Here is a 19,875-nt window from a genome sequence, read left to right on the forward strand (position 1 = left end):
AGGCCAAGATGCCAAGGGAACCAAACTGCAGGCAGGCATTGGGAGCCACAGGGACAGCAATCTCCACTCAGCTCTCCTGGTCTATGTGGGTGTGCGTGGCCTGGGGTTCCCTGGAATTACTGCCCTATGTGGGCATGTGTGGCTGTGGTTCCCTGGGATGCTGCCAGGCTCAGAAGGCTCTTTTCCTACTGGGCTTTCAGGTCTGCTTGGCTTGGCCACAGCACCTCCAGAACCACAGGGGCTCTGCATAGCTCCTCAAACTCTCAGCATCCACCACCTTCTAAACAGCTCAATTCCCTGCCTTTGTGCCTCAGCCATGTCCAGGGATAGCCCACATTGGAGCCTCCACTTACCTGCCCTCACTCCCCACTGCCCTCTGCCTCACTGCATACCTTCTCAGGCCGATCCTGACCCCGACCTTTACCTTCTCCTTCCTTTTCTTGCTCCACCCCCCTCTACCTGACAAGGTAGTGGGAAGATAACATGAGGCCCCAGGTCAAGTAAGCCCATGCCTGCCACAATGTTAGACTGATAACAGCTTCTCCTTTCCCTTGCCTCACACAACCCCAGGTGCTATTCCTTCCCAAATCTCCTCATTAATAATAGACTTTGTAAACTAACATTTATTGAGTACTGACTATGTACCAGGCAGTATTCTAACGCACTTTTTTATGCATTAATACTTGTAAAGCACATAAAATGATGCTTGGCACAGAGTGAGGACTCAATAAACATTAGCCATTACTACTGTCATAGTATCTCACTTACACCCTGTAACTCTGAGATATGCTCATTACTGTCACAAGCTTGTGGGTGAGGAAACAGAGACAAAGAGAGGTTAAGTAACACATGCAGGGTCAGGCTGCCAGGACGTAAGCTCCGGTAGTCTGGCTCAGGAGCCTGAGCTCTCAACCACTCTCTACTGCAATATACTCAGGGCATTTCAGATTCAAAACCCTATCCCATTTGTCAATTTATTTGATTTTCACCCTCATTCTGGGAGCTGGGTAGGACCAGGGTAGGCAGTATTTTACAGATGAGTAAATAGAGATCAGAGATATCAAGGGATTTGCTCAGGGTCACATGGTTACTAAGGGTCAGAGTGGGAAATCCAGCCCAGTTCTCTGGCTCCCAGGCCTGTGCTCTTCCCATGGACTGCCCACTGACCTGGCAATGGGAGGGCCATACTCCTTCACCAGATTGGAACAACCCCCTCACCCTCACCCAAAAGCCATTGTGTCCATCTGACTAGAGCTCTGCCAGACTAGGTACAGTGCTACCCACAGGGAATGTTCTTCCTGCTCTGATGACCAACCCAGCCAGCCCTAACTTCACCTGGGCCTTCTGTCTTTTGGCTGCCACAAGGAGGAGATGGTACCGAGGGGCAACAGGGAGGCTGACATCATCTAGGCCAGCTGCAGGAAGCAGTAGGGCGGACAGAGTCTTCTCAGGGCTGCCTTTGTCCAGAGCCTCATTGATGAGGCTGACTGCGAGGACCCCTAAGGAAGAGAGATGTAGGTGGGTGAGGGGCCCCTAGATTTATGGCTAAGGGACAGGACTGCCTAAGTTGAGCCATCTCTGCCCAGCTCCAGACTATACTCACTATCGATCTCTTCCTGGGCCTGTGCATTGACCTGGCTCACGGTGGCCTGCAGATCATTCCAGCTCAGGAAGTCCTTGTCCATCCCACGCTCCTGTCGCAGTTTCAGCAGGGCATCAAAGTAACTGGCAGCGGGGTGAAAGGCAGAGAGGTGAGCAGCATGTGAATCATCACTCAGAAGTCAGGGAAACATTTGAATGACTTTCCTCACTTGGCCTCCAGGACACCACATTCTTTGAGTTCTCTTCTCGCCTCACAGGCTGTTCTTTCTGAGATACCTCTGCTGCTCCCTGACATCTAGACATTGGAGCATTCCAGTCTTCAGTCTTCAGACCTCTTCTCTCTGCATGCTCACATCGTAGGTGATCTCACCCAATCTCATGACTTTAACACCATCTGCTCCTGAAAGCACACCTCCAGCCCATTCATTTATCCCAGCCAGCTCCTTGTGATTTCCAAGTGAATGTCTAACAAGCAGCTCAAACCCAACAGCTCACATCTGAACTGGTTCCCCTGCTTAACCTGTGTCTCAGGGTCTCTCCCATCTTGCCCCAAATCTTGGAGTCATACCTAATTCCATTGTCTCTTAAATCTCATCTCTATCACATAACCAAATCTTGTCAGTTTACTTTCAAAATGTATCCGAAATCTGACTCCTTTTCCCCATCTCCATTGCTACTGCTCTAGGCCAAGCCCCCAACATCTCTTGCCTAGATTACTCCAATAGCTGTCTAACAGGTCTTCCTGCTTTCTCTCTGTACTCCTGCAGTCAGTTCTCAGCACAGCAGCCAGAATGATCCTGTTAGGTAGATCAGATCGCCAGGCACAGTGGCTCACACCTGTAATCCCAACACTTTGGGAGGCCAAGGTGGGAGGACAGTTTGAGCCCAGGAATTCAAGACCAGCCTGGGCAACATAGAGAGATGTTACAAAAAATTAAAAAATTAGCTGGGCATAGTGGCATGTGCCTGTAGTCCTAGCTACTCAGGAGGCTGAGTTGGGAGGATCACTTGAGCCTGGAGTTCAACGCTGCAGTGAGCTGTGACTGCACCACTACACTCTAGCCTGGGTGACAGAACAAGACCCTGTCTCTAAAAATAAAAAAACAAAGTAGGTCAGATCATCTCCCTCCTGGCTCAAAACTCTTCTGTGGCTTCCTTCCTCACTCAGAGTAAAAACCAGAGTCCTACATGGCCTGGCCTCTGCTACTGTGTCTTCATCTCCCACTCCTCTTTCTTCCTCACTTCACTCCACCACAATGACTTCCCGGTGTTCTTTGAACACACCAGGCAAATTGCTTTCTCAAAGCCTCTGCCCCACATAGCCTCATGGCCATCATTTACGCCCTTTAAATCTCTTTCAAAATGACCTCCTCAGCAAAGAGGCTTTCCATAACCACATTATGTAAAACCGAAAAACTATCCCTACTATGTCTCTACCCGTTACCCCTTTGCCCTGTTTTATTTTTCTCTACACCTCTTCTTCTTTTCTTTTTTATTGAGATGGAGTTTTGCTCTTGTTGCCCAGGCTGGAGTGCAACGGTACGATCTTGGCTCACCGCAACTCTACCTCCCAGGTTCAAGTGATTCTCCTGCCTCAGCCTCCCGAGTAGTTGGGATTACAGGCATGCGCCACCATGCCCAGCTAATTTCGTATTTTTAGTAGAGATGGGGTTTCTCCATGTTGTTCAGGCTGGTCTTGAACTCCCAACCTCAGGTGATCCACCTGCCTTGGCCTCCCAAAGTGCTGGGATTACAGTTGTGAGCCACTGCGCCCAGCCACCTCTTCTTTTCTAATCATCTGTCTCCCTTTAGTAGCATGTAAGTTTGACAAGAGCAGAAGGTGTTTTATTCACTGCTGTTTCCCAGCACCTAGAATAATATCTGGCACATGGGTGGATACTCTAACATCTGCTAGGAAAGAATGAATCAATGAAGAAAAGAGGAATGACTGTGAACCCATCCACTCCCAGGAAGAAACACAGGCCAAGGAACTGTGAACAGACCCAGAGGGTGGGCCTGGGCCCAAGAATGGGACATCATGCACCAGGCAAGTCTCCCACAGAAGAGTGCTGAGTCTTGGCTGCATTTCCCCATTCCTCTCTCCCAATGTGTGGCTAAGACTTTCTCACCGCTGGGCATTTTCTCCTTCCACTTCAGCCAGGCCTGTGGCAGGGTTCGCCAGGCTGCTCCAGAAGCCACTGGCATCCTGGGCCTCCAGGGCCCGGTTAATCAGGACCACAGCTGACAGCATCTCCACCGCCACGAAGAGCTCCTCCTGGCCAAGCTCCTACAATGGGTGGGAGGGCCAATTCCCAAGTGGGCAGGTGAAGGGTCTAAAGGCCTATCCACCATCCTGCCCCCAAGGTTCTCGAATATTCCAGAGTCTTTATCCCAAAACCCCAGTGGCCTGATTCATTCACTAATAATCAATCATATGAAACACTTGAGAATGCTTACTATGTGCTCAGTTATAAGTACTTCACATACTTTATCATTTAATTTTCATAATAAGCCAACAATAGAACCAAAGTACCATTAATATCCCCATTTCACAGATAAGCCCACACTTAACAAGTGAGCTCTACCAGCTCCCTCTGGTCCCTACTGCACATCAAGAACTGTATTAGCCGGGTGCAGTTGCTCACATCTGTAATCCTGGCGCTTTGGAGGCCAAGGTGGGCAGATCACTTGAGCTGAGGAGTTTGAGACCAGCCTGGCCAACATGGCAAAACCCTGTCTCTACTAAAAATACAAATATTAGCTGAGCATGGTGGTGGCATGCGCCTGTCATCCCAGCTACCCAGAAGGCTGAGGCTGATTGCTTAAACCCAGGAGGTGGAGATTGCAATGAGCCGAGATCACACCACTGCACTCTAGCCTGGGTGACAGAGCCAGACTTTGTCTTAAAAAAAAAATTGAACCGGACTAGGTCCCCGGTATACAGAGATGAAGATGGAGTGGTCACTTCCACACTGCATCGCATACCCAATAAGCCCTAGCCCCATTTCCCTGCCCTGTCCTCCTCCTTTTCAAACATCTGCTTATGCTTATGGCCTCTGTCTAGAACACCCTTTCTATCATCATCCCCTCTCCCTACCCCTCCCCCTCCCTCTCCTTCTCCTCCTTCTTCTTGTTCCGAGATGGAGTTTCACTTTGTTGCCCAGGCTGGAGTGCAGTGGTGCAATCTTGGCTCACTGCAACCTCTATCTCCTGGGTTCAAGTAATCTCCTGCCTCAGCCTCTGGAGTAGCTGGGATTACAGGCATGTGCCACTACCATGTCCGGTTAATTTTTGTATTTTTAGTAGAGATGGGGTTTCACCATGTTGGCCAGGCTGGTCTTGAACTCCTGGCCTCAAGTAATTCACCTGCCTCAGCCTCCCAAAGTGCTAGGATTATAGGTGTGAACCCCTGTGCCCAGCCCCCTTCCTATCTTCTACTAACAGAATGTTATGAATGTCAACAACAATAATATTAAAAGCTAAAGCTTACTTTCCAGGTTCTTCTCTAAGCACATATGTTACCTCATTTAATCCCATAGCCTATGAGGCAAATAATTATTATTCCCATTTTATATTAAAGCAATTGAGCAGCAGAGAAAGTTAAGAACTTGCCCAATGTCACATAGCTAAGAACTAGCAGAGCTGGATTTGAACTCACGCAGCCTGGCTCTAAAGTCCCAATTTTAGTCACAGTGCGTTACTTCTTAGTACTTATTTTATGCTTCCTTGTACATAGTCATTCATATGTTGATACTGTGCCTTTCCTGAGGGCTGTGCCTGTGTCCAAGTCATGCTGGCAGTAGACACTCTATAAACACCTGTTGTGGGTATAGTTCTCTATTGGTTCTCTTCCAGGAGGTCTTCCCAGCTCTGCCTCTCCATTTCCTTGGTCTGAAGACTTCTTCCACCTGTCATCTGCTCTTCTCTCCCTGTGTCTCTATGTGGACCCTCAGATGTATTCTAACTCCTCTGACAGACGGAAAGTTCCTAAGTGAGGCCCTGTCACCTCACTGTCAGAGAAGAGGTATGGACTGGGACGAGGTGGGACAGCAAAGTGGTTAAAAGCATGGTCTTCTGCATCTACTCTCAGCACTGGCACTCACAGCTGTGTTGGGCAAGTGACTTAACCTCTGCATCTCAGTTTCCCCATCTCTAAAATAGAACACGTCCCTCATAGGGTTATTTTAAGGATTAAATGAGTATGTAAAGCAGTGTTTGCTCAAGGTATTGGCTATTAAAATATGCTCAGTAAGGCAGGGATGGTAGCTCTTCCCCCCATCCTAATCTCGTGCCAGCATCTCATGTTGCACTCACAAGAGGGTGGCCTGGGCTGCCTGTCCTGATCTCTCCAGCTGCCTGGGGACTGCAGAGCTAGACACGCATTTCTGGAGCTTACCCCCTGCTGCTGCCGCTGGAGCACTGCCAGCTCCTGCTGGTACACAGTCGACGCAACAGGGTACACTGGAGGCAGCAGGGCCTCAGGGCACATCAGCTCCTTCACAGTGTCAGCCGCCACTCCCCTCCGGATGGCTTTGTTGATCCGCTGCACAGCCTGGAGCACTGCAAGGGAGGAGAGCAACAGGTTGCACAGGCTGGACATCAGTGGCATCTCCACTCTCCTGACCAACTAGGCTCTGCCAGGGGATCTTGGTGGGGAAATGGCTTTGTAACTGCTCTCGAAGACCTGCTAGTTTTCTGCTAGGTTTAAAATGCATTTCTAAATGTTCAGGAAGAAAAGGGGCTGGATCACTTTAAGAAGAGACTCTGTAAGAAGCAATTTGTCAGGCCTAGAAATTGAGTAGCTCAGCATGTAACACAGAGTGGCTGTCATGGCAGAGGGTGAGTTCCTAAGGTAGTGAGCACAAGATTGACAGGTGGCTACGGAGCGTAACTAAGATGAGGTTAGTCAGGGGGCTCCAGGGACCAAGGCTTGATGACAGCACAGAAGAATAAGGCACCAACTCCATGGTGGAGCCGTTTGCTGCAAAGGGCAGCAGTAAGCTAAGAGGGGCTGTGGTGCCTCGTTGTAGTCTGAGTTTACAAACTCTGGGGCTTATAAAATGCCAAGCAGATACGGGCACTGGCATCAAGGAAAGCACAATCTACTGGGAAGAACTAATAATACCAAAGTACCTACAGTGCACCCCTGTCATGCCGTGTTAGAAGTCCACCTCCCCACCCCCACACAATGCTATGGCAGTGCAGGGGAGGAGGGATTCCGGCTGGGAGAGAGCAGGAAGACTTCACAGAAGAGGAAGCCTTGGAGATAGCTCTGGAGAATGTTTTCACCTGCTTATCAACAAGTGAGAATGTGGGAGAAATGTAACCCAGAGGACCAGAGGCCCAGTGATGGGAAAGGCTGGAGGGCAATCTAGGAAGAACAGATTGTTTGCTCCACTGAACTGGGTGGAATGTGAACAGAAGAGCTGGGGAAGAACTCTGGAAAGGTCTTATCTGCCAGGACAAGGAGATAGGACCAAAGTGTGGGCTAAATAATGGAAGAACCCATGAAGGTCTGAAGATGTTCATCAAGGGAGATAAGATCAGATTTGTGCTTCAGAGATTACTCTGGCAGCAGCCATCAGGAATGAACTGAGCAGATTAGGCAAGCAGCCAGTCAGGAGTGGCCTGGGGACTACTGCAAGCTAGTGAGTGTCGGAAAGCTCTGTTAGACAAAGGTAAATGGTTACTGAGCAACCTCTAAACCTGACAGCAAGTCCAGACTTAGGCAAGCAACGGTCAACAGGTCTAGTGTCCACAGGCTACTTACTGCATTTTGCCTCAGCACTCTGTTTCTCTTCAGACTTGCAGTGCAGATTGATCTCTTGGAGAAAGACAATTACTAACTCACATTCTTGTAATAAAGAATTCTATTCGTGGCCGGGCGCAGTGACTCATGCCTGTAATCCCAGCACTTTGGGAGGCCAAGAAAGGCAGATTACTTGAGTCCAGGAGTTCGAGACCAGCCTGGCCAACACAAAGAACCCCATCTCTACTAAAAATACAAAAATTAACCTGCCGTGGTGGCAGGCGGCTGTCAACCCAGCTACTTGGGAGGCTGAGGCATGAGAATCCTTTGAACCCAGGAAGTGGAGGTTGCAGTGAGCCAAGATTGCATCACTGCACTCCAGCCTGGGCAACAGAGTGAAGCTCTGTCTCAAACAAAAACTAAAAACAAAAAAGAATTACATTTGTATACAATATTTTTAAGAGAAACTGAGTTAGAAGATGAGTTTCTTGCTCATATTCTGGAAAACTACTACATTTCAGAAGCCAAAGAAATTCAAGCAGGTTAAAACTGTCAAAATTACAGGCAAAGTGCCTGGAAGAAAACTGCCTGCCCCAGGAGACCAGCCCAGTGCAGTATTGGCATGTCATTATCTCTAAGGCCTTAATGAACTTATCCACAGTGTCCCCGCAGGCAGCAGGAATAGAGCAGATGAAGTGAGGGGAGAAGTCCCTAGCCAGGCTGGGAAACAGCAGCAGTGTGTATTGCCCTATACGGAAGCCAGCAAAGAGGTGGGATGCTCTTCTAAGAGTCAGAGATAAGCCCAGAGCAGGCCTCAGACCTGGGGATGACTTACTGGCTTGTTCCTGATCACCCTTTGTGTTGGCTGCAGCCACACCAGCCTGGACTTCCTCCTTTTCCAGAAGCTCCATCAGCCCCAGCTCCTAAGAGAGGGAAGAGATGCAGCAGAATGGAGTCCTCCTGGGGCCATGACCATGCTTTAGGAGCTGCCAGCATGAGCTCCCAGGTCTACCCAGCCACCTACTCTCAATAATACTACCTCTCCCCTTTAGTCAGGCTCACCCATCCCTATTAACCCTTTTTTTTGAGAGGGAGTCTCGCTCTGTCGCCCAGGCTAGAGTGCAGTGGCACAATCTTGGCTCACTGTAACCTCCGCCTCCTAGGTTCAAGTGATTCTCCTGCCTCAGCCTCCCCAGTAGCTGGATTACGAGTACCTGCCACCACAACTGGCTAATTTTTGTATTTTTAGTAGAGACGAGGTTTCACCATATTGGCCAAGTTGGTTTCGAACTCCTAACCTCAAGTGATCCACCCATCTCAGCCTCCCAAAGTGCTGGGATTACAGGCATGAGCCACGGCACCCAGCCCTATTAACTCATCTTTAACCTTTCTTGCTCAGCAAGCATCTAAAATAACAACATAGACAATATGAATAGTATCAGGGGGAAAGTCAACTGGGTTGAAAACAAGATTGCTAAGTGGAGGCACCAGTTCAGCAATGGGGGAGCACATTACTGCCTATGGGACTGTCCTTGGGTTCCTCCTGGTCAGTCTGGGGGACTCTCAGGGACAGAAGCTGATCAGTCTGGTCTACTAGGCCTTGGGGCAATTTAACCATTTAAACACGTAGGTAGCACTTACAGAATAAAATGGACCAATAGTGGTGAGGCCTGAGTAAGAGGCCCTCTCCCATCCTATAGTCACATAGAGCATGTGGCAGGTAATAGACAGAGGCTAACCTGTGCCTTCTGCTCTCTGTCTGAGCTCAACTGCTCCAGGTACCAGTCAGCAAATTCTCTCCTCACTCCTTGCAGGGCCAGGGCGGGGTCTTGAAGGGCCTTGAGCAAGGCTTCAGGACTCTGTCTTTCCAGGGCATCATCAACAACTTCTAGAGCCCCATGGACTGAAAAAAACCAAGACTCCATAATGGACAGTGTGAGAAAGCCACCTCTCATAACCCCCTAGTCCAGCCTTAGGAATTTGCCCTCTTCCTGCCTGCCCAGAGTTACTCCCATCCTTTCCACCTTGGCTCCTGGGCCCATTCAGTTCAGTCCAAATTCTTCAGCTTGGTCTTCACAGCCTTCTCACTTCACCACCCCAGACCCCGAGGATATCCTTACCCAAATAGGCAAATGTCCACCCATCCTGAGCCTTCCCACAGCTCCTACCCAGATTCCCCCATTCCCCCATCCTCATGTATTTTCCACACTGCCCCTCTCGAAGGACCCCAGTCTGCATTAAGAGCTGCTCCTCTCCATGGTTCTCCATTCAGACAGAAGCTTCCCGGACATGGACCACTTCTCAGAAAGCAGCGCACATACTCCTTGGAATCTGATCTTTCCCCGAGGCAAGGGTTGGCCCAAGTGAGACCGTAGGGCTTTCTGGTTTGAGAGAAGCTATCCCCAAACCTCCCAGTGCAGGGGCTTACCCTGAGGGCACCTCCAAACCACTCCTGGTCGATCTCTTACCGTTGACATGGTTGATATTGCCCTGGATTTCAGCCTGAGTTAGGTAGTGATCATAGATGTCCTGGCTTTCTGTGTCATCCTGCAAAAACTACATTGAGAGGGAACCTGGAGAACCCAATTCAATCTTCTTGTCCTGCTCTTCCCTCCCTGGCTACACCTATTTTCTTCTTCTGGGGACCCTCCCAAGGCCAAATTCAGGAAACTGTGGGGTCTAAAGACCTGGCACTGACACAATTAAGCCAAACCAACCTTTGGAACCTCCAGTCCAATCTCATTCTGTTCTATATTCCAGAGCCCCTCTCAGGCTTCCCTGAAGATCATCCCCCAAGAACCTCTTCTCCTCTGAATTCTCATCATTCTCCCAAGTTTCTTTCCTATTTATCTAAAATCACTGACAAGTTATGGTTTCTCTAAGAAGCAATTCTGGATCCTAGAGACATGACAGATAGGAGTGCTGGTTTCACTTGAGACTTTCTGGCCACTCAACTTTTTGGCCCTGCATCCCAAGACTACTCCTTACATGGTTCCTGGCATTGGCTGCCTTCTCCATCTTGGCCTGGGCCAGTATCTCCTGGTAGATGGCGGCCAGAGGCTCTCGGAGATTCCCCAGAAGAGCACTGGGATTCTGCAAGGCAGCCAGGGTGTCCTCCACCACCCCTCGCTCCACTGCTTCATTGATGGCAAGAACAGCTGCATGGACTGGGAGCGGGGCATGGAAACAAGGTCAGGAGACCAGAGTGAACCCCAGATCAGAGCACAACCAGTAGCAGGCCACTCTGACATCACCCTTTTTTCCACCCTCAGGGGCCAGGCAAACCAGGTAGCCTGATGGCCCTACCTGTAGTGAGAGGTGGCCAGAATCCATTCAATGGCTGTGAGGCTTGAAGCCCTCCCACACCCACTGAGCCTACTCTTGGCAGGACAGAGTCCAGTCCTTACCTGCAGCCTCATCCACCGAGAGCTCATTGGCCAGGATGCCCCCGATCTTGCTGAAGGCAGGCAGCTGGAGGCCATATTTGGCCAGTTCAGATGCCATGTTGCTGAGCTCCTCAGCTGCAATGATGCCACAGGTACCCTTCATCAGGCCCAGAACCCCCAAGATTCTGCCCAGGCTGTGTGGTCAGGGAAGGAGCTGGGCTTACCTGTAAATTTCACTTTCCCGTATAGATCATGTATCTGAGGGGCCAATCCCAGCCGGAAGAGGAAGAGACTAGGAGGAAATGGAAGGCATTGGAAGGCACTGGGGCCTATTCATTTCAACACTCTGCCCATGATGGGTTTGAAGGAGATACTATGGGGACCTGGAGATGAAGACCACTCAGCATGTGCCCTCAAGTCACCCCCAACCCACAGAAATATGACCTTAAATCAGCCCAAGGAAAATGCTGCAGAAGGTAAATAAGATGGTGCTGGGGGTCTGGGGGGACTGGAAAGGCTTCACAGAGGCGGCCAAATTGCAGTAGCAGGTCACTCAGTGGAGACAGAGGACAGGAAAGGCACAGCAAGCAGATACCTGCTGAGCTAAGGCACAGGGGCACAAAAGGACATGGGAAGTGAAGTCAGAAAGAGATGACATGGTGAACACAAGGAACTGACAGTCACTTACTGTGATTTAGCCAACTGGTTGCTGATGGCAGGCTCTAAGTAGGACCAAAGAGCCTATGCCATTCACACTAAGTGTCTGGCATGTGCTGCTCTCGACAGGTCCTGTTCTGATTCCTTTATGCCCAGTCACAAACTGAAGGCCCCACCTTGATACCTTCCTGCCTCTGCTATCCTGCCTGCCCTACCCCTTCACCCACACAGGCCATACATAACTGTGCCCACAGACATACACAAAAATCTAAACACAATTCTGTAAATAGGAAAGCTCACTCTCCTGAGCAGTGCTCCCTGTGGTCTACCCTCATCCTTCTTGCTGTGTTTGTTCTGTTGATTGTTGGTCACATCCACCTAGAGGAAGCTGGATGATAAAATTTGAGGTTTCTCACCTGAGAGCATGGATGCAGTAGACCACCCGGGGCATATTCTTTTTGTCATAGATGTCCGTGGTCTCTGGGAAGAAGGTCTAGAGGGGAAACCAGCCAGTTACTGCCATTGGGAACCTTTAAGCAGCACCAGATATGGAGAGGGGGTACCAAGCAACGGGTCTTCCTCTCCAACCTGAGGTGTCTGCTCCCTTGTTACCTGGGGTGTCTAGGTCAGTCTCCCCCAGCCATTTCAAGTCAGCCTAGTATAAAAGAAAGGCACTGGGATGCATACTAAGCCAAGGCTCAGCCACAGACACACAGTCCTAGGGTGCCCTGGATTGACCAAACACCAGATAGGGCTTTCAAGGTTACGGGATATAAGCCATCTCCTCCAAAAACAGTAACTACAAAGCCAGGCCCCCAGCTGTCTTCCAGATGTCTACAGTGAGCCTGCATGCCTCACTTTAGACTCTTGCCAGAAAGGTGGTTTGCTGGAGAGCTGGCCTACTCCCATGGAGGGCCCAATGAAGCATATATTGTCAAGGACCACAAAAGTGTCGGGCTGTTATCCCCGTCTCCAAGCCAGCGGCTTCTGACCAATGAGAGCCCTTTGAAGAACGGAGTGGCACCAGGTATGGCTTCCCGATGCACCTGACAACTGTAATGAGGCCTAACCTCAATATATCTTGGTTACATTTAGGTTCACAATAATGGACCAAATCTAGAGACCTAGAGTGTTCCAGTCCCACTGAAGACACATGACCTCTATTGCTTCTGCCTCCCATGAAAGTGTCTTTTTTTTACTGCTGTTTCCTGTCTTATAGTTCCTTTCTACAGCAAAGAAAAACAAAGCAGAAAGAAACCATACATTGCAGAATCCTATCATGCCTTCATTTGTATAGCTCTTCACAATTCACAAAGTGAGTTCACACAGACCACATGATCCTCCTGGCAACATTGTAAGGTAGACAGGGCAAGGCTCACTATCCCTATTTTACAGATGAGTAGCAAACTGAGGTTCAAAGAGTGAAACCATGTGTCCAGCTTTGGTTTTGGGCCTAGGCTGCTAACTTGAAGTCGTCTACTACCTAGAGATGTGTAGAGATGTGTATACCCTTGCTTCATACTGTGAACTTTGGTGGAGACGGGGCTGGCCAATATGAGCATGACATAGGAGGCCCCCACTGCATAATGGGAACCATGCCACTCAGGCCAGGGAAACTTCACCTCCTTTCGTCCACAGGGAAGAGGAGGCAGAGAAAAAATAACCTGGTTCAAAGACACATAGCCCCAAGGAACTGTTCTCTTAGATTGAGTTAGTTTAAAAGACACATGGAAATAGGCATAAAGGGCCCAGGGAGATAAAGCATGGGATTGTGGGGGGTGGCTGGTAAGGAGTAAAGATGAATTCCAATCTTCAGGCCCAGTATTACCGAAGGCAGACCAATGTGGGCTATTGCAGACAGCCAAAAGTTGATGTTGTCTGTGTGACGGAAATGTAAGCCAGTTGCCTGAAAGGGAAAGAAAAAGAAAATCTATTTCCACAGTTCTCAGCACTCCATATGGGTAAAGCCCAGACCACAGCATAAAGATTCAGGAGAGAAGGGCAGAGGGGAACCAGAGGACCCCATGCTATGGATTTTCCATCCCCACCAGGGCAGAGAAATAACCCCCACTTTTATCCAGATTTGGACAATAAGTTATATGGTCACCCTACCCTCACAGCTTTGAGGAGAAGGGATAGTTTGAGAGAAAGAAGGTAGAAGGTGGGGTCCAATCCTCCCACCTGGTACCGCAGCTGCTCCACATCATAGATTTTCTTCAAGGGAACCACGGAGGGTGCAAAACAGTGGCCCAGCTTGGCCAGCAGCACTCCATTCCGAAGGCTCTCCTCCAGCTCCACTGGGGAAGGAAGCTCCTCCTTCAGGCAGGCCTCCATCCAGCTATGAACATGAGAGCACCTTCTCACAAACTCTGGTAGACCACAGTGATTTATTCTAACTTTAGAACTTCCCTCTCTCCCTCCTTTCAAGTGGTCCCTGACCCTCCTCTGCCTCCTGTTCCGGCCCTACCCCCAACTCCCCTCTCTGCCCATTGCCTGGCTGTTTCCACCTTCTCCCAGGCTACTCCAAATATCTGGATTGTCCAACCCTCAGTCACACTCACCTCAGGAAATCCTCCTTGACAGATCCTGAACCTGCCTATCTTTGGTGAGGCTTAACTGTTACATAGGTTCTCACTCAGTCTAGTTACATCTTTGACTGTTAAACCAAATTGAATCTGCTCACTTCTTTCATTCCGCATCGTTGTCTGAGAACCTGGGTGCAGAAAGGTCATGTCTGCCTGAATGATCTACATGGCTCATAACCCAGCTTTAATGATGATGAGAGTAGTGGGGCTGATGGAAGGGGAGCAGCACAAAGGGACAGAAAGATCACAGCTCTTGGAGCTCGAAGGCCTGCTTTCCACATTATCTCCCCTACTTTACCTCTGTAAGCCTCAGTTGCACAATTTGCAAAATGAGGATAATGCCACCTGTACTTCCTTCAGTGGGCAGCTGCCAGGATCAAATGAGCTAATGAATGTGAAAACACTTTGAATATAAATGTAAAGTATTATTATTGCTGATAGTTGTATGAGGAAGAGGTTAAAGTCTCCTCAGAGAGAATCTCCAAACTTCCCTATATATTGGGGTTTAATTGGAAAGTATCCATTTCCAAACAGAGAGCCAATAACACATTGTTTCATACCTTCCCTGCCTTAGACACCTGATTTTTCCTGATTGTCCCATCTTACCGACTTCCCTTAAGAACACTAAAAGTATCCTGTTGATTAAAAGCAAAGAATTAAGTATGCATCCTGCTTTTCCTGCACGGATTGAATTTTAGGGTAACCAAATAGTCCTAAGATGATGAGAAAAAGTGATTTAGAATTTCAGTTAGTAAATACGGAAGAAATGACAGAACTAGAAAATAGTCATTTTGCACCCTTGGTAAAATAATAAAATCTGATGCGGACCAACAATGAATGAAGAAGGCATTAGATGAAAAGTTAATGGGAAATTTTATGACGTGTAAATCAGGTTGGTTTCACCTAAACTCCCAGATTGAACTTAGCATCACTGAAAGTGGAACAAGCAGACACTGTCTTTCTATAAGATGTGATATGGAACACGTATCTTACATATGTTATATATCACATATTTTAGATACACGCATTGCAGTATAGAGGAGTAAAAGAATGTGAGTGGGGGAAAAAACCCAACACCAACACTAATGAAGACTTGTCAAAAATGTTTTTTTGTTTTTGTTTTTATGAGACGATGTCTCACTTTTTCGACCAGACTGGAGTGTAGTGGCATGATCTCAGCTCACTGCAACCTCTGCCTCCTGGGTTCAAGTGATTCTCCTGCCTCAGCCTCCCGAGTAGCTGGGATTACAGGCATGCACCACGCTGCCCAGCTAATTTTTGTATTTTTTTGTAGAGACGGGGTTTCACCATATTGGCCAGGCTGGGCTCAAACTCCTGACCTCAGGTGATCCGTCTACCTCAGCCTCCCAAAGTGCTGGGATTAAAGGCATGAGCCACTGCACCCATCCAGGTTTTTCTGGCTTTTTTTAAAAAAATCTTTTAATTTAATTAATTAATTTATTTATTTTGAGACAGAGTCTTGCTCTATCGCCAGGTGCCAGGCTGGAGTGCAGTGGCGCAATCTTGGCTCATTGCAGCCTCCCTGACCTCCCAGGTTCAAGCAATCCTTCTTCCTCAGCCTCCCAAGTAGCTGGGACTATGGGTACATGCCACCATGCCTGGCTAATTTTTGTATTTTTTGTAGAGATGGGTTTTTGCCATGTTGCTTGTCAAAAATGTTGAACCTAAATCTAATTAAGCCAACATTCATTTGCAGGAAATACAGAGTATAGAGGAACAAGCTGAATGACATAAAAAAGCAATTAGATAACAATCTCTAAAAAAAAAAAAAGAGAAAAAAGAGACAAAATGTAGGATATTCTTTAGGAAAAATGACACAGTTTTCTTCAGCAAGTCAATAATATAATGAACTGAAAAGGGGAGATGGGCCGCTCTAGATTAAATAAGACTTAAGACACATACAAGCAGATGTAATTAGTGAACTTTTTGGATCATTATTTGAATAAGATAACTGTAAAAACAGTTTTTTTTGTTTTTTTTTTAAGACAAGCAAAAAAATTTGAAAGTGGCCTGGGTATTGATCTTCCAAGGATTAACTAAAGCTATTATAATGGCATTGTGGTTATATAAGCAAATGTCCACATATTTTGGAGATATGTATTGCATATATAGGGGATAAAAGGATGTGACTGAGATTTGCTCAAAAAAAAAAAAAAAAAAAATTAAAGGCCAGGGCACAGTGGCTCACACCTGTAATCCCAGCACTTTGGGAGGCCCAGGCGGGAGGATCGGCTGAGGTCAGGAGTCCAAGATAGCCTGGTCAAAGTGGTGAAATCCTGTCTCTACTAAAAATAAAAAATTAGCCAGGCATGGTGGCATGTGCCTGTAGTCCCAGCTACTCAGGAGGCTGAGGCAGAAGAATCGCTTGTACCTGGGAGGCGGAGGTTGCAGTGAGCCAAGATCACACCACTATACTCCAGCCTGGGCAACAGAGTGAGGCTCCATCTCAAAAAAAAAAAAAAAAAAAAAATTAAAAAGCTATTTCAACTTGCCCTTTCCCATAGCATGGACTCTTGATCTGTTGCATTTACTTTGGGGGCAGATGCCTAGGGTAGGGGTGGTGGAAAGGGAGATCAGAAAGAGTCCATCTTCGTGGACTCTGCTCACCGCTTGGCTTCCTCCAGCCGGCACAGGTATTGATAGGCAACATTCTGCCGCCTCTGCTCATCCATCTCCTCAGCTGTGAGGCGTTCATCTGAGGAGTTAAATGGGATAAGGTCAATGGAGAGAGCATTAGAGGGGCCTTAGCATTGAAGCTTTTTCTTAACAGACTTGCTTAGGCAATCCTGCTCAGAGACCTGAAGCATCTCCCATGTGTCCCTCCTTTTCTTCCGAGGAGATCCTTTAACAGGCGACCTCCTCCTGTAGTGGAGGCGTTTCTCTTTCCTCTGCAGCTATCTTCCTGTCCTCTTCCTCCTCAAGACTACTCATGGCCCTTCCCTCAGTACCTCCCAGCTGGGACATCCAGAGCCTTCCTTGGCTTGAAACTTAACTCCTTTTCTTATCCCTAATTAGACTGACTTCTCCAAGAAGTGGACTGTGTCATCCTCATTGGTTACTCTCTCAGAGGTGAGATACTAGAACCAACCAGGATTGATTGATTGATTGATTCATCAATACCTCCTTTATGTCAGGCACTGGACTAGCAGACCCCCCCCAACTCTTTTTTTTTTTTTTTCCAGGAACACATGCACTTTATTGAACATCATTGTAGAAAAGTGTGTGAGGATAAAGGGCTGATACAGGACTCAGCTCAGGGCAGGGCGAGGAATGGAAGGTGGAGTAGGTGGGAAACAGGAGGAAACCCCTACTCTTAAGAAATGTAGAGATAAAGACCTGCATGGTGGCTCATGCCTGCAATCCCAGCACTTCTGGAGGCTGAGGCAGGTAGATCACTTGAGCCCAGGAGTTTGAGACCACACTGGGCAACATGGTGAGACCCTGTCTTGACAAAAAATACAAAAATTAGCCTGGTGTGATGATGCACGTCTGTAGTCCCAGCTACTTGGGATGGGGCTGAGGTGGGAAGATCACCTGAGCTCAAGAGGTCCAGGCTGCAGTGAGCCATGATCATGCCACTGCACTCCAGCCTGGATAACAGAGTTATTAGTGGGTTTTTGTTTTGTTTTGTTTTTGAAACAGGGTGTTACTCTGTCACCCAGGCTGGAGTGCAGTAGTGCTATCACAGCTCACTGCAGCCTTGACCTCCTGGGCTCAGGTGATCCTCTCACCTCAGCCCCCCATCCCCAAATACCTGGGACCACAGGTGCGCACCACCATGTCTGGCTAATTCTTGTATTTTTTGTTGAGACTGGGTCTCGCCATGTTGCGCAGGCTGGTCTCAAACTCCTGGGCTCAAGTGATCCTCCTGCCTTGGCCTCCTGAAGTGCTGGGATTATAGGTGTGAACCACAGCACCCAGCCAAAGATTATTATTAGAAGAGAAAAACATGTAAATAAATAAATCTAATGTGATAAGTATGATTATGGCCCATGAATAAAATCTATGGAAGCAGCAGAGGAAGCAAAGGATTCTAGTTATGAACTAGATCTTAAGAAATAAATAGGCAGAAATATGGGGGAAAGGCAGTCCAATAGAGGGAAAAATGCCACTCACTTCCAAGTAAGTGGAAGGATAAAAAACATTTTAAAAGATCACAAAGGTACCTTCACTATCCTTTTGGGTATAGGTCACCTGAGGAGGAAAATAATCTTCAAGCTAAATATAAATGCAGACTACTGATTCTCAAACTCAAGAATAGATAATCCCTCAAGTGAGACAGCACTCCTAATTTGCCTTAGTTATAGTCTCCCTTAATTCTCCCTTCTCTCCTCTCTCTCTCTATTCTCCTTGAGAGACACAATACAAAATCAAACAGAAAGAGTAAGAGAAAGCTACACACAGTTAGAAAATGAACTCAGAGGGCTTGAAAAAACGCAGAGCTTAGCCAATCTGACTTTGACTCAGCACTTAATGTCATTCCCAGTCTTTATTCTATTTACTTATATTGCATATTCTGCAATATGATTCAGGGAAGGGCAGGGCTTATTTGAATGAGCAGTTGAGTAAATTAAAACACACGCACACGCACACACACCCCCCTCCAAATACAGATTTGAAAACACTGGCCAACCACAGGAAAGCCATCGGTTCCTCCAGGGGAGTGTACGAGGAACAAGTGTTGGTTGTTAAGCATGGAAAATAAACCAGTAAGTGAATGACATCACCTCAGAGTTATGAGCTGAGGACTGTGGGCGATGGGAGGGATTTTGTACAAATACATGCTGTCTCAAAAAAATAAATAAATAAAAAACAAAAAACAGTTTTCCTGTCCTTCTCAGGTCTGGAACTTGTTTTCCTTTAACAGAAGAGTGGACGTGGACTTTGCTTTTTGAATCCTAATGGAGAGGAAGGGAGGGGTGGAAGAAGGAGCAGGTTGTGACTTTCTTTCGGAAAATCAGATAGAACCTTTCTGCCCCTCCCTTCCTTCCAACTCAAGTCTCTCTCTTTCTAAAACAGTGTTTTTGAAAGTGTGGCCCAGGGACTACTTTCCTCACATTCAGCTGGGGTGAGGGAAGAAGCACAGCGGTGTTTGTTATAAATGCAGATTATGGGCCCCAATCCGGACCTTCTGGAACTGCAGCTCTGGGATAGGTCCCAGGAATCTGCATTCCAAACGAGCTTCCCGGGTAATTTCAGCCCCTAAGTTTGAGAGGCACTGTCTGAAAGCGGCATCACAAAGCCGAAGAGTCCCCCAGATCCCTTTAGGCGTCTTGTGCCGTGGCAGCGCTGGACAAGTATGGTAGCCAGCAGTAACCGCCGAATTTTAAGGATCATTAGGATCACCTACACTCTCCCGACCTCGGAGCTCCAGAACTTAGAAACAGGGAGAACGTTCTTTGTTAGCTTTAAAGCGCAGCACATTCGTCAAGGGGCAATGCGTCACTCATAGTTCCACTCGGGCCCGCGGCGCCCGGGCTGAGGATTCCCGTCCCACTGAGCAGTCCCACCGCCCTCGCCCCTCAGGCTCCACGCCCGACCCACGCCCCAGTCTCTCACGGGACGGCCAAGCCCCCGACCAGCCGCACCACTGCGGAACCCTTCTCTGACCCTTCTGGCACTCACAGGCTGTCCGGCCCGGGACGTCTGCTTTCCTCTCCATGTTCCTCCTTCTTCCAGGTTTGAATCTCCCGCCGTTGGGCCACCGCCCCTCACCGTCGCCACGGCTGGACGGGACACTTCCTGTCCGCACCGCGGAGAACCCTGGGATTTGTAGTTCCAGGCCGCGGAGGCGGGCCACCCAGGTGCTGGAAGAAGAGGAGCCCCGGGCCCGGGACGGGCCGGCTCCCCTTACAGCAGTTCTTCAGCTGGTTCT

At 48.3% G+C, this 19,875-nt stretch overlaps 1 protein-coding gene across 3 annotated transcripts in view; it reads right to left on the reverse strand.

Moving 5' to 3' along the window:
* The window catches only part of IQGAP3 (IQ motif containing GTPase activating protein 3), a 44,613-nt gene extending 24,904 nt beyond the window's left edge, over positions 1 to 19,709 (reverse strand). For 2 of the 3 annotated variants that reach the window (XM_021667348.2, XM_021667347.2), the window contains exons 1-15: positions 19,626 to 19,709; positions 16,608 to 16,695; positions 13,576 to 13,732; positions 13,223 to 13,300; positions 11,811 to 11,887; positions 10,962 to 11,029; positions 10,759 to 10,872; positions 10,340 to 10,518; positions 9,820 to 9,907; positions 9,091 to 9,254; positions 8,187 to 8,274; positions 5,999 to 6,162; positions 3,732 to 3,889; positions 1,604 to 1,725; positions 1,336 to 1,499 (exon numbers count right to left, since the gene is read on the reverse strand). In XM_021667348.2, the coding sequence (XP_021523023.2) occupies positions 1,336 to 1,499; positions 1,604 to 1,725; positions 3,732 to 3,889; positions 5,999 to 6,162; positions 8,187 to 8,274; positions 9,091 to 9,254; positions 9,820 to 9,907; positions 10,340 to 10,518; positions 10,759 to 10,872; positions 10,962 to 11,029; positions 11,811 to 11,887; positions 13,223 to 13,300; positions 13,576 to 13,732; positions 16,608 to 16,695; positions 19,626 to 19,662 (1,746 nt within the window). In that variant the 5' untranslated portion in view covers positions 19,663 to 19,709. The remainder of the gene's footprint in view (positions 1 to 1,335; positions 1,500 to 1,603; positions 1,726 to 3,731; positions 3,890 to 5,998; positions 6,163 to 8,186; positions 8,275 to 9,090; positions 9,255 to 9,819; positions 9,908 to 10,339; positions 10,519 to 10,758; positions 10,873 to 10,961; positions 11,030 to 11,810; positions 11,888 to 13,222; positions 13,301 to 13,575; positions 13,733 to 16,607; positions 16,696 to 19,625) is intronic. The other variant, XM_021667349.2, reaches the window with a different exon arrangement.
* Between the last annotated feature and the right edge of the window lie 166 nt (positions 19,710 to 19,875).

This window comes from Aotus nancymaae, unplaced genomic scaffold (assembly GCF_030222135.1).
Source record: "Aotus nancymaae isolate 86718 unplaced genomic scaffold, 86718_ANA_hifiasm-v0.15.2.pri h1tg000108l, whole genome shotgun sequence".
NCBI classification, from domain to species: domain Eukaryota; kingdom Metazoa; phylum Chordata; class Mammalia; order Primates; family Aotidae; genus Aotus; species Aotus nancymaae.